The sequence below is a fragment of the Lactuca sativa genome, chromosome 8 (genome assembly GCF_002870075.4).
Source record: "Lactuca sativa cultivar Salinas chromosome 8, Lsat_Salinas_v11, whole genome shotgun sequence".
NCBI lineage: Eukaryota > Viridiplantae > Streptophyta > Magnoliopsida > Asterales > Asteraceae > Lactuca > Lactuca sativa.
Window position 1 is genome coordinate 136,494,334 of NC_056630.2, and position 15,600 is coordinate 136,509,933.

A 15,600-nucleotide genomic window follows, 5' to 3' on the forward strand; every position below is an offset into this window, starting at 1 on the left:
TCGAAATATAAGGGACCGATTTTTACAGGATACCCCATGTTCAGGGTCCTCCGGTAATATATTTTATTATAATCAATTGATTTTGTATTATTTAATGAGGTATTAAATATTAAATTTAAAATCCAAAAGTATTTGATTGGTTGTGAAAAAGTATACAACAAGTCAAGTGGAATTACCAAAACGCCCTTCGCCTAATGGTATATTTACAAGCTAAAAGGGGATTATTAATGAATATAACAAGCAAACGTGTTGGCTAAATTTAAACCAGAAGATCCGAAAATAAGAAATCAACACACAAAACACATACAAACGGTTTATATACACATAAAACGGTATCATTACATATGCATATAATAATAAGTTCTATAGTTTTTTTATAAAATAATTAGGTTATAACCCATAGACACCACGGATTAAAAAGGTAAAAATAGTTTTAATTAAATTATAAAGTTATTATTGAGCAATGTTAAAAAAGAAAATTAATATTCCCTCTGTCCCAAAATTATTGTCCACGTTTGACTTTTTAAATCTATTTTGTTCAACTTTGACTTTAAATAAATTATTTTTTGTTGTATAATTTTTTATGCAAAATATATAAATAGATTGTTTTTTAAATGTATTTTCATTGTTATAAGTTTCATCAAAAATTATACACAAATAAAGTTATTTATGGTCAATGTTGACATAGAAATACTTCAAAAGTCAAAAGTGGACAATAATTTTGGGACGGAGGGAATTTGTAAATATAGATGTTTTGTTAGTAAGTTAAAAAAAATATAATGATTAGTTGAAACTACGCAAGTATAATGGTTTGAATATCCGATCGACAATTTGTATTTAAATATATGTTAGAAAATTATTATTTTGTAAAGTTAAAAATAAAATTAACTTTTTAAAAGTAAGGGTTACGTACGATTGATAGCTCTTGTAATTCGAATAAGTTTCAAGTCACGAATTGAATGATGATCAATAAATGTTAGTTCTAAAACATGGTGAGAAACCATTTTTTGACAATATTTAGGATGTTGTTTAGGTATAAATTAATTAAAAATGTCCATATTTTAGAATGATATATAACTAAATTAACTTATAAAATTGTTTGACCATAATATATAAAATGATATTTTAAAATATAAATGACATTTTAAATTAAAGTTAAACAAATACCACATAAGAGTTTTAAGTTATAACTTATCAGTTAATTTATATTTTTTTTAGAAAATTTATTAGAAAAATATACCAATCAAATTTATATAAAATTATTTTTAGCAAACATTTACCTAATTATTTTGCATGAATCTTTTCTTTGAAGATGTTAGTCAAATGAAAAGATGTTCAAACGAATACGTAGATTGTACAACTGTTATTTGCAAATAAATTATAAGTCGAGATGGTTGTATTATTAATTTGTCTTGATATATTATTCCTTAATAAATATAATGAAAATATAATAATACTAACTTTTGTAGTTTTGTTCACCTTTTTAAATTTTAATAGAAAGTTATGAAACTTAAGTAAAAAAATTAATATAATAACATGTGTCAGTAATATAGCGGTAACACAAATGGTGTTAAATTATATTTTTATTTTTGGACATTAAATTGGAAAAGTTAGATTTATCCTTAGAACAAAAATGAAAAAAAAAATATATGCAATTAAAACCAAATTTGAAACTTTTTTATTTATTTACTTTTGTAAATAGTTGTCAAACAAAGACCATCTCATGTAAATTTTAGTTTTAATGATTTTATAATTTTTTTGTGAAACATGGACCTTATATGAAAATGATTTTTTTAAAGGGGCCATATATGTAATGTTTTTAATAAGACAGAGAAGTAATTGATAAGAGAATAAAGATGAGTTTTATTTCTACCATGAGAAAGACTTTTTTGAAAAAGTTAAAAGATTCAAAAGTTGTTTGGGAATTAAAAAAAGAACTTTTGAAAATAATTTTTTGTCAGGAAGAAAAAGAAGGTTTTTCAAAAGTCATGAAATTGTATCTTTTTGTGACTTGCCTTTAAAAGGTAAAAAGTATTCAAAAGTCAAGAAATTTCATCCAACCATTTTTTAAAACCAACTTTTACCTTTTACTCCTTAAAAGAACTTTTATAGAAATGACTTTTGGCTTTGAAAAGAAATTGTCAATCATTTCACGCTTCGTCTCTCATGCACACATATTGAAACCTAGAAATCGTAAAATTGGAAATCAATATTCACATTTGTTAACCATTTTTAATGAATGTTAGTTTATATGTGTGGGAATCTTGAACAATTTCTCAAAAAATTGGGGAGTTGAGGGCAACACATCCTACAAATCGAGTTCAATCTTCACAGAAATGATGGTTTGATAAGAGACCAAGTTATTTGTATCGTCAATCAGTTATAGGAGAGGAAAACAAGACTGAAGAATGCAAGGACTCTGTAGTAACGGTACAGTAGCAAAAGGATAAGGTTAGGGGATTGAAATAGTGTATTCTTTGTTTTTGATTTTATAGAGTTGATAATAATTTTGAACATTAGATTTTGAAATTTTTAAACATCTGTTAAGTTAGGCCAGTTTATCGTAATCGTTCATGGGACAAAGAAATGATACATATGTTATACTCTTGTTAATTTTTTTAATCTATGGGCAGGTAAGCGTTCATGGTCACATCACAAGTTCTATTTAGCGAGATATGTCAAGACTATAGAGTCTTAAATTTGGACCAAAAAGATAACATTATTATTGATTATACACACACAATGGTTAGCTCATAGCAATGTACATTAACATATGTCTTGTTCACATATAAATTGTTTTAAATAACTTGTATTGTAAAATAACAATGTAATTTTAAAGTAGATTGCTATAATCAATGACAGTGAGTGGGAACATGTAAAATTCCAAATTTGTCCTCCTTTTGATAAGTTTATTAAGAGGTGTCCAAAGTTATATAAGATGATATTTAGTATTGTTTTTGAACCCAAATCATGAATGTCTAAATATAATCTAATTTTTTATGCAATACTTTTTTTAATAAGTTTTAATGCATTATTATTATTTATTTATTTAGTTAATTAATTAACAAAGGTGGTTAATATGAAATGGAAAGAGTTTTACATATTTGGTGACGGAATTGTAAACTGATTTAATTTACCAATATACACTTAGACTTAGATAGTTATAGATCCAAACATGATGTATGTTTTGTTTATAGCTATCCCTTTATCAATTGAACACAAGCATGAAAAAATGATGAACACAAGGGACTGATAGTTATGAGTGACGACCGTATTGGAGCTAACTAACATTAGGTAAAATCTTAAACTTTTAGACAAAACAATATAAACTATCATGATTATTATATCTTAAAACAAGGGTAAAATTGTCAAATTACAATGATGAAAAAATGTGATATTAAAATAAGTTACAGAATAGGTGTCTTTGTACTTTTATATGAAGGGTAAAATGGTAAAACTACTTGGAAAATCTAGCATAAAAAATAATTAAAGAACATGTTCTATGTACTTTTAATTAAAATGTTATTATAAATTTATTTTAAGAGTATAAGTCAATTAAAATTTTTACAATAATCAGTTTGTAAATATGAATTCAAAATAATAAAAATGCAAACAATAAAAATAAGCTATACAAATATGTAATTTTACATTAAGGGTAAAATGGTCAATTTACAAAATAAAAACTGTGGCATAAACTCAATATGGTAAAATGGTAAAATAAAATGGTTGAATTAAATAAGGGTGCATGCATATCTACTTTTACATTAATGGTAAAATGGAAATAACCAATCATATGTAATCCAACAAAAAATAGTTAGTAATAAATAAGTGTCCAATTCAAATTTATAATGTATGTTGTTGAAACATAAAATTACTATATATTCTTATTAAAACATCTTATTAATATAAAGTGTTGTTTTCTATAACAAGAGTTTAAAAGAAATTTAGTTTATATATTTGATAATTCAAAATATAACCGCCTGCCAAACAAAAACAAAAAGGTAAATTTTGAATAATTCAGGAAAAATACAATAATTTATAAAATATCAAAGAAAGTGGAATCTTTAATTTGGTCCTTTAATAGCAACGTATTATATATTTGTTTTCTTTTATGATTTGTTGAAATAGCAATGAACTTCAACTTGATTATACCATCTAATTTGAAAGTAGATTGCCTAATAATATTTTTTTAAATAAACATAATTAAAATAAATAGTAACTCAAAATACAACAGCATAAAACACAGGAAAACACACATTCGAACAATAATATTGAACGTATTATAGCAATGTACTTTGAAGGTACAATGTTATACTTGCACTCTATGTTTAACGACAATTTTATGCTTCTTTGCTTAAATAATGAAAATCAAAAAAAATAAAATCATATAATGTCATATCAATTGTAATAATGAACTTATAAAGTGCATTGCTATAATTCGTAAAACATTCATACCATAATACATACACACACAAAACATACAATGAAGATGTAAATCGAAATGATGATAATTCTTTACTTATCATTATATAATAACACTTAAAAAGAATTCATCAAATGTTTAACCAAACAAACCATAATGTCAAAAAACCATAAAATTATAGAAAAAACAATCATTGTACTTAAAATTAAAACTCGACCATTTTTTTTTTCAACTTTACCTTAAAAAGTTGTTTCTACAACACAGAAACACAACAAAACATAAGATTGTACAATAAAATGTTGGTTCACTTGTTGATAAAGAATTGTATTATAAATGCTTATAAATTGTGTAAGTCTGTGTATGTGTGTGTTTTAACTGTGTGAGTTTACATTTTCTTTACTACATATATGTTGAGAGGATGGTAAATCAGAATCGTAATTTAAGGAGAAGAATGAAGGAATAAAATAAATTACTGAATGTAGATCACATAAACAGAAATGAATGAACAGTTATGTGTTTTACAATAACCCGATGTATTCAAATGTGTGAATACATATGGTAGTTTGCAAAGATGCAGGAGAAGTATCGATTGAAAGCTTCGAAGATGGAAATGAAGAAAAAAAATTAGGCGATCATATTTATACGTCTAATGAAAAGGTATATATATATATATATATATATATATATATATATATATATATATACCAAATCGAAATTAAAATTTCCAGAATCTACGTAATTTAACTTTCATTATGATTACATTCCTATTATGTTGAAGATTTATTTGGTATAAGATAAGGTAATTGGAATATCAATAGCTGATTTTAAGGGATATCATATCTCTTTACTTATTTTATATACAAAATTAAAATGTTATGAATGCAGATATTATTGGAGTAATAAAACTGATTTGCTGATTAGTAGGAGTTGATGATATCAAGTTGCGGGAAAAGAAGGAAAAACTTTGTTATGGTAATGACATGTGGCAAGACGGTGGATTAAAAGGATGACATGTGGCGGTTTAGGGAAGTATTTATTAAGAACTAGTTTATAACCTGTGGGAGCCACGGTTACAAAATTAATTAAACTTTAATAGTAAAAACTCAAAATTATCTATCATTTATTTTAAATAAATTATTAATTAAGTAATTATTTTTAGTTATATAAAATTATAATCATTGATTTAAATAAATATGTAAAATTATATCACTTTATAATTTGTATTAACTTTATTTTAGTTTTTATTCTAATGTTATTAATTTAATGTAATTAGAGTGAGAAATTTAAAATTTAAAATTTGAAATGAAGAATTTAATAGGGTGACAAGTGACATGCATTAATTATGATACATAATAGGGTGACAAATGGCAAAAGAAAACTAAAATATGCATTAATTATGATGCCTAATATGGTGACACATGTCAAAAGGAGAATAAAACTATTCTTTTATTAGAATGGAGAAGAGATATAGATTTTTTTTGGTTTTTATATACTATTTTTTGGACTGGTCTTTTGGACCATGTAATTATTTATGATAAAAATATATATTAACTGCGAATATTTTATGTGGCGTAGTCAAGATACTTTTTAGGGTAGACCAAATAATATACAAAAAATGAATGAGTGGCAAAATTCTTCAAACGATAACAAATTGTAACTATATATACATTCTTAACTATATTGCTTATTTTAAGTTACACACAATATTGCCTTACATCATTAAAATAATATAAAATAAAGTCTAATTGATATAGAAAACAATGTATTATCTTCTACTAATTTCAAGTTTTGATTAGAATATGACATATCACAACCATAATTCCTTTTATTGAACAAAAATATATATTGCACATATTATATATGTGTATATATATATATATATACATATATATATATATATATATATATATATTGTGCATGTAGAGATTGATTCTGGATCAATCATTTTAGTTATTTTAATAAAATAATTAATGCATATTAGATGTTAAAGATATAATGAGTATTAGTTAAATTTTCAACATTTAATATGCATTAATTATTTTCTTAAAATAACTAAAATGATTAGTCCAGAATCAATTCTACATACACACAATATTTAGTATAAACACTTGAACATATATATATATATATATATATATATATATATATATATATATATATATATATATATATATATATATATATATATATATATATATATATATATATATAACCTTACTTTTTTGTGGGTGGGCCAAGGCCCACTCTTGCCTTATATTGGCTACGTCCCTATTAAAGAGACTAATATATTATGTTCTTTATATATTGGTGTAGGTCGTGGTGAAAATTCAACGTCGGTAACGGTTGCAATGGTGGTGATGGGTGGTGGTTCGGGGGTGATTTATTGGTAGTGTAGTGTTTTGTTATTTGGTAGTTTCGATTGTTGGCTGTTTTGGTACCTATAAACAGACACAAAAAAAAAACACACACACGCACCATTAAAGAGACGGTTAGAATGTCATCAAGATAACATTTTTTACTTACCTGAATCTATTTTATCGGTTGTTGATGGCTAATTCGGTACCTGTAAACACACACACACACACAAAAACACCATTAGTGAGACAGTTAAAGATTCAAAATATATATATATATATATATATATATATATATATATATATATATATATATATATATATATATATATATATATATATATATATATATAATCAATAAACTATTTTTTATACATAATTTATCGTTTAACTCTCTTCAATTGTTTAAAAAACAACCATTATGATTGTGTATTGTAAGTAAATGCTAAGTTGATATCTATGTGGTTGTGATTGATCTAATATGTAATTGTATACTTATATTATGTATGTAAGCCATTTAACTAAAATATGAACAAGGTTTCAACAATATGTCTTCTTTTACGTTCTCCAACTTAAATATGAAGGAAAACCCGAATCTTCATGCAAGGGTGGACGCAGGAATTAGTAATAGGGGTTGCATAATTTTTTTTCCCGTCACACATAATATAAAACATTAAAAAAAAATAAAAAAATTCCGGTCAAACATAATATAAAACATCTATTCATCTAATATAATTTTTTTTTTGTCAAACATAATATAACAACGATATACTAGAATTTAAATTTGTCCTCTTCGTGCAGACATCTTTTGAAACCGCTCCATTACTTTTTCATTCTCAACTTTCGCAAGTGCTTCGGTCTCGACATTACACAACAACGCGTCGTTCAAAAATTCATCGCCAATTTTGTTACGCAAGTCGGTCTTCAAGAGCTTCATCTTTGAAAAACATCTTTCTACACTTGCGGTCGCTACAGGTAATATCAAAGCCAACTTCAATAGCTTATAAACCAAAGGATAAGATCGATGCTTCCCCGTATTAACCATCAAACGAGAAAGGTCGAAAACTCCTTTCAAACTAGCGAAGCGCTCATCTTTGATGCAAGAGTGATAAAATATCTCAAGTTGTCCTTCAAGGTCTATCATATATGAATCATCAAAGTCATACTTGTATAACTTACCCAACTTCAATAACTTTGATTTGTCAAATTGTGCAAATGAATCACAAGGGCTCAAAGCACCCATGTATTCTAGTAATTGGGTGCTTGTTTCACTAATTCGATCCCGATATTCTGTAAGTTGCATATCTACCACCGTGTTGAAGATTTCAACCTCAAAATGAAACCTATTAGTCTTTGTAGTCCTACGGTTTCTCGCACCAATATACAACTCTTCCATATCCAAAGTATCAATTTCGTGTGTTTCACAAAAAGAGGATACTTTTGGCAAAATGCTATCAAACCCTATGTTTCTACAAGATTGCAATGCCTCCATTGTCCCTCTAACCATCGAAGCCGCTTCTAAAATGTCTAGATCTTTTCTTTGAAGTTGCTTTGACAATGTACCCGTGAGGTGTAAAATGCCATACATCATATGTAAGTAAAACACGAACTCATATGATTTAAAATATGCTAAGATTCCAGATGCTTGTTGACGGTTTGCCAATGACCCTCCCTCATCTTTCACAAAATCTAAAACTACAAGAACATCCGCAAATAACTTCATCAAACTTGTGAGTGTGTTGAAATGTGAACCCCATCTTGTTTCTCCCGCTCGAACAAGTGTAGTCTTTTGATTTAACCCTCTTCCGGTTTCAATTTCACCACTACACAAGCCTTTTTGCACCCTTTCTCTTGCTTGCTCTCGTAGTAAGTCTTTTCTTTTACACAATGCACAAACTACATTAACCACCAACGAAATTTGCTCAAAAAAGTCACTAACACCATCATGCTTCTTTGCTACAGCCACAACTACTAATTGAAGTTGGTGTGCAAAGCAATGTACATAAAAAGCCGTGTCATTCTCTTGTAATATCAAAGCTTTCAAACCATTGAATTCCCCTCGCATATTGCTAGCCCCATCATAACCTTGTCCTCTTATCTATTAAAATTTAAAACAATATATATATATATATATATATATATATATATATATATATATATATATATATATATATATATATATATAAATTAATTAAATTGAAATAACAAAAAAACTAAAGAATAAATTACCTGACTAAAACTCAACTTATTACTTGTAAGTACTTCATTTATGGCGTTTTTGAGTGTCAAAGAAGACGTATCCTTCACGTGCACTAGACCTATGAATCTTTCTTTCACAAAGCCAAGAGTATCGACATAACGCAAAACAATAGCCATTTGTTCCTTTTTTGAAACATCACTAGATTCATCAACTAGTAAAGCAAAAACATCTTGACCAATCTCTTCATGAAAACTCAAAAGTACTTCTTGTGCAAAACATTGCACAAGTTCTTTTTGAATTTTAGGGGAAATTAGTTGATTGTTTTCTGGAGCATTTTCTAAAGTATTGTTGAAAATATCTTCACTAGTCTCTCAAATGGCTTTTAACACTTCAATGTATAGCCCTCTATTTTCCGAGTTAACCGACTCGTCATGACCACGAAACGGTAATCCGATTTTCAATAAAAGTCTAACAACAATAATAGAAACACGTAATCGAGCTTTATATTTATGATCCTCTACTTCGGTTTGCCTCCTAAAGACTACATTGATAGCTTTTTTTCCCTCATTAAAAACTCACACTTTTCTTTTGCTTTGTTGTGAAAACTATCAATACCACCCACATGAGTCCGAAATGCATCTTTTTTATTCCAAGTATCAAAACCTTGAGAAACAAATGCATCTCTCCCTCCTTTTTGTCCCATGAGGTTCCCACACAAATAACAATATAAACAATATGCACTATCCTTTTTCACACTATATTCCAACCAATCAAAGTCATCAAGCCATGAAGGAACGAATCTTCTAAATCTATCACCTATTTTTTTTAGGAAACTTATGTGCACTTACTTGACACGGTCCTTGAAGCAAATATGCTCTTCTTACATCATCTCTTATATTTGGTTTGTAACTTGTAATCAATGGCCTATCCGCCGGGTCCTTTGGAAGATCCTTCAAGTCAACATTATCATTAGGTTGGTTAGAGCATTGTGTTTGTGGAGTTGCATTAGAAACCGAAGGGATTGATTGATTGGTGATTGGTGTTTGTGGAGTTGCATTAGGATTAGAAACGGAAGGCATTGATTGATTGTTGATTGGTATTTGGGAACATTCTTCACCACTTTCATTAGGATTAGGTCTTTTTCTTTTGGTAAAAAAAACCACTTAGTTTAACCTATAAAAACATAACAATGACTTCAATAAAACAACTTGTTTTCACCTAATCAAACAATAAATTCAATAAAAACATAACAATTACACCTAATCAAACAATGACTTCAATAAAACAAGTTGGTTTCACCTAATCAAACAATAAATTAAATAAAACATATCAATTTCACCTAATCAAACAATCAATTCAATAAAACAAGTTGCTTTCACCTAATCAAACAATAAATTCAATAAAACATATCAATTTCACATAATCAAACAATCAATTCAATAAAAAACATAGCAATATAACCTAAGCAAACAATATAACTTCAACAAAACAAATCAATTTCACCCAAGTCAATCACTAACTTCAAAAACACATATCAATTTCAAATATCTTAATGAATTGGTAATTGGTAAAACTTACTTGCTTCATTGTGAAATCGATCAAGACATCAAGTATTGTGAATGTTGATCCATCAAACCATTGAAATCGATCAAGCCTCAGCCCTCAAGGTCGATTGATCGATTGAATTTTGGGGCCAAAAGTCGATAGTCGTGGTCGTGCCTACTGCTTCGTGCGTCGCCTCTGAAGTCTTCGATCGTGTTCTTTTTTTTCCTTTCAACCGATGGATTAATTACAATTTCACAATTAGGATTATAGGGCTATCTTTTTTACAAGCAATTAGCCCAATTGCTAATTTATCAAATTAAGTTTCATTTTGGGTTTTAAGGCTTTAGACAATTAGACTAACTACAATTGAATAAAACATTTGGCTCGTTATTATTATTTTTTTCGTTCGGTAATTCCCGAAAGAGTGACAATATTTTTTTATGTACTTGCACAATTTTTTTAGTAGGTGCACGATTTTTTTTACGTAGTGGCACAATAGGTAAAAATTAAAAAAAAAAAAAAAAAATCTACTTCGTACGCGGAAGTTAGGTGTTGCCGGTGCCACACCGGACACCTACCTAGGACCGCCCATGTCTTCATGCGATTATAGCTTACCCTCTAAAATCATAACATTTTGGACTGAAGATAAACCCTTGAAGAAGTTTTAGGTTGTGTTCTAACTATATGGCAAGTCATTTTGCATTCAGTTATTGTTTGTTCTCTCGGATCATACTTCCAACTATAACAATTTTTTTTTAAGAAGTCAAAGAAAATTTGCTTTATTTATTTATTTATAAATGAGTTGATCTAGAACCTACAAATGAGTGGTATCTCACACGTAAAACCACTTGCTTACAAACATAAACCAAATGTAAAATCAGTTACCAACAAATAAGTTAATCCATGATTCATTATTTACCTACAATGTTGGGTTATAATGAGATACATGGCCTTTTTCATCGAATATAAGTCCATATTTACCTATTAGATCCAACTTAACGACAAAGATGTCAAATAAACATTTGCATACAACATCCGATCATAATAACAGTTTTCAATCAATTAGAAGGATTTTAATGATAAATTATGTATAAAAAAAATAGTTTCACCGGCCTTCATGTATATGTTAACTTGTCCATTGTAATCTGATGATAAAATTCATATTTAATTGTTATATATTTTTTTGTAGATTTTCCAAATGTAGAAAAAATAGTCATACATAACAACAAAGAGTAACATCTAGTTATGAACACGATAATCAAATCAAAAGTTACAACCATATTATACAATTTACAACTCATATGATATGAATATATGATATCTCTTATGGCTCAACGATAATTTTACCAGTAGCATGTCCATCGATGCTTTTAGCCCAAGCCTCTTCAGCCTTTTTCAAAGGGTGTTTTGAGTCAATGACAGTTTTAACCTTCCCTTCCTTCACCAACCCAACCAAGTACTCCAAGTTATTTGCCTTCGGATACAAAAGAATTGGCACCAATTGTTTTTTCGAACACGTCACTTTCTTCACAAAAGAAGTCCAAATTGCACTCATGCCAGGTGTTATGTCTATCACCTTCCCTTTTGGGCCAAGATTGGGCTCAAAAGTAGACCATGGAATAGGTGTCGCACAGTGGATCACCACGTCATATTTCTTATCCGAAGGGCTTTTCAGTATCGCACCTTCTGGGGTTTTGTAGTCGAGAACCTCATCAGCACCTAGGGATTTCACGAGGTCGATGTTGCGGGCCCCACATGTGGCGGTGACGTGGACGTTTCCTAGCTTTGCGAGCTGGACGGCGTATTGGCCTACGCCGCCTGACGCGGCGGTGATGAGGATGTTGGTGGCGGGGCTGGGGCTGGGGCTGGTTTTGTCGAGGGTGATACCGCCGTGATAGGTGAGGGCTTGGAGGGCGGTTAGTCCGGCGACAGGTAGCCCGGCACCTTCTGCCGCCGATACCTCCGGCGGTCTAGAAACTGTCAGATCTTCGCTGCTCACTGCATACTCCGACAGTCCTCCACCTTTCTGTTAGGTTTCAATGATCAATAAATACCAATTTCACAAAGATGAACACCGATGAGCAACAACTGAGAGAAACTTACAAAAGTGTTGAGCATGGAGACAACTTTATCACCAATTTTGAAGTTTTTTACTCCAGGTCCAACATCTAATACTTCTCCTGCTACATCAGTAGCTGTTGTAACAAAGACATACACGTTTTCAGATTTTGGAATCATATATTATTACATGATTGATTTTACTACATACATACCTGGTATCCAAGGGAATTTGAGTGGTAAAAGGGGGCGTAACATGCCTTTTTGTATCTTCCAATCGACTGGATTTAGGCTAGTTGCCTCCAGTTTTAACAGAAGTTCACCTTTACTTGGCTTAGGAATAGGAACTTCAACATGCTACAAAAACAAAAGGAAGACTGCATCAACATACTTTCAGAAGGTTCACATTTTACAATCATCTGAAGCAAATGTAACTTTCCCTTGATATTTATGGTTTCATAAATCATAATCAATCAACACAGATCACTTCTATTTAAGTAAATATATGTGGTATATACAAAACAGTTAAAGCCTCTTACAGCCGTAGTTCAAAGTTTCACCAGATTTTCAATCACCTGAAACACATTTATCTTCCCCTCCCCTTTACTCCATAATCCAAGGCTTTTACAATATAACGAGTATAAGTGTATAACAATAAATTGCTTACGATGTTCATATGAATTGGTTGATCAATTAAACTGAAACGAAAATCAGTTCAGTTTAATCGAGTATACATTACTTGTTAATTAATACTTCGGTGTATCCATAACCATTTGTTAATTTATAATTCGGTACATCCATAACCATCTGAAGCACAAATTAACTTCCTCTTTCTACCTAGGGTTTGACATGAACCACAATCTACTAACAGAAATCCATACGAATTAAGTAATCGAACAAAAAGGATGTTTAAAACAACAAGTATCCAGGAGATATTTTATACCTTAAGACCAGCAGCACCTCCTCCATAAGAATCGCACTGAACCGCGTGCATAAGCTTTTCCGCCATAACCCCTTAGGCAATAGGCACAGAGAAAAGATAGGATTAAGATTAAGATAGATAGCAAGTATTAGTATTAGTGCCGGAGTGTGAATGGAATGGAAGGGAAAGTAGAGGCGTTATCGTCGACGTTACGGTTGCGACATCTATAGCCATTGATGGTACTGTTAACCGTTAGTGTGTGTCGTTGGACGTGACGACCTCACGTCCACCAGATTAAGTAATTTGAAAAACAGCGATAAGTTCTAAGTATTCGTTTTCTTCGGTCCATCCATATCTTGCATCATATGCGAATACCAAAATCGGGTGTTCCGGTTTCCTAAAAATAACCATTCTTTAGTACATCAATTTTCAAATAGGGTTCATAATAAAAGTTTTGTAGAATACTTTTTTAAGGAACAAAGGTTAAAAAGTCAAAAAATCACCAAAAATGATAAATTGTAACTTTTAAAACCATAATTTTTTTTTCTTGTCAAAAAATTATTCTAAAAAAACTTTATAATTGTCAAACAACTTTTCAATAACTTTTTGAAAAAACCAAATATCCAAAAAGTCATTTTAAAAGTTATCTCAAACACCCTCGAACCGATTCGTGGTTTACGTGGCCATGAAAAACGCTCGTGCACACTACCCGGCCATTTGTGGCCAGCGTTTTCGTGGTCCATCGTGATGCAGTTGATGAACAAGCACGACCAATAGGAGCCTTCCTTCCCTTTGTAGACGTTCAACGATCAACAACTTGAACTTTTAATTTTTTTTAAATATATAAACATCACCTATATAAACACAACAATTACATTTAAACCATTCTTTTCTACACTCTCTTTAAAAAACATATTTATAGATTTCTTTAAGAATTTCGATTCAGATGACGATAGAGAATTCATCTTGACGTTCTTCAACCTTGTGCAACACATACACGACGAAGAAAGTTCATATGTTTCGCATTCAAGAGGGGCAAGAGCGAAGCTTTATAGGGGCAAGGGGGACTATACCCCCCCCCCCACTTATTTTTTTTTGTTATAAATAGCCCATCTAGTTTAATTTTATACATATTAGGCCCAAAAATATAAAATTTTGGCTATGCCCCTTGTTCACCGATTTTTATACATATTATATTCACCCCCCCCCCCCCCCCAAAAAAAAAAAAAAAAATCAAATGTTGAATCCGCCCCTGAAGAGCGGTTGTCAATCGAGGTCACCAAGCCGCACATGATACGTGATTACTTTGTCGATAATTATCTTTATAATGATTACTCGTTTAGGCGTTGTTTCTGTCTAAATACGGTTGTATTTTTAAGTATTAATAATGCTTTAGATACCCGTTAAAATTATTGTAACATCCAGATTCTCAGGTATATTATTTTATTATTTAATTTGAGATTTGAGGAGTGACTCGACGAGTTGGTGCCTCAACTCGTCGAGTAGAGTCGTGTCTGGTGACGTGGATTAATGAATGGACTCGACGAGTCTGTGAGGTGAATCGTCGAGTCAACCCTGCTGAAGGAAACCCTAATTTCTCGGGCATATGACCTATTTAAAGGCACTTATAGCCTCCATTTCGTCTCATCAGTTACTCTACACCCCTGAAAGCAAACCCTAATTGCTATTTGAGCTAGAGAGTGAGAGATAAGCTCATATTGTGGTTCTTGTGCATCATTTGAGGAAGAGGATGAGGTTATCAAGCAAGGAGTTGGAGGTGAGGCTGTTGGATTTAGTGATTTCCTGTACAGAAGCTCCTGAGGAAGGTATGAAGTCTTCACCTTTCTCCTTATTTTGGATAAATCTCACATCTATGGAGTTTTATGGCTTTTTGCCATCTTTTGTTTAGGTTTTTGAGTAGCATGAGTTATCAAAGAGTCTAGACCTCAGATCTGGACCTTGTGAGGTCCTTAGAGTCTAGGTGTCCCAGCTTTATTCATCCATATGAGGGTTTTTGGGCTTAATCTTTCATGAAGGGCTTGTATTAGCATTTGGAGCAATAACAACATGCATAAACGTAAAGATCGAAGCTTTACAT

General features: G+C 30.3%; 2 protein-coding genes across 2 annotated transcripts; both read right to left on the reverse strand.

The window, feature by feature from the left end:
- Positions 1–7,555: 7,555 nt before the first annotated feature.
- LOC111907617 (uncharacterized) lies at positions 7,556–10,056 on the reverse strand. Its single transcript, XM_052766551.1, has 4 exons — positions 9,826–10,056; positions 9,641–9,722; positions 9,007–9,314; positions 7,556–8,875 (listed from the first exon to the last, which is right to left on the reverse strand). The coding sequence occupies exons 1-4, from the start codon at positions 10,054–10,056 to the stop codon at positions 7,556–7,558; spliced, it is 1,941 nt and encodes a 646-aa protein (XP_052622511.1).
- A 1,665-nt stretch (positions 10,057–11,721) lies between these two features.
- On the reverse strand, positions 11,722–13,859 carry LOC111907640 (chloroplast envelope quinone oxidoreductase homolog). Its single transcript, XM_023903436.3, has 4 exons — positions 13,524–13,859; positions 12,796–12,937; positions 12,626–12,717; positions 11,722–12,548 (listed from the first exon to the last, which is right to left on the reverse strand). Exons 1-4 carry the CDS (start codon positions 13,587–13,589, stop codon positions 11,847–11,849), a joined length of 1,002 nt encoding a protein of 333 aa, XP_023759204.1. The 5' UTR covers positions 13,590–13,859; the 3' UTR covers positions 11,722–11,846.
- Positions 13,860–15,600: the final 1,741 nt, after the last annotated feature.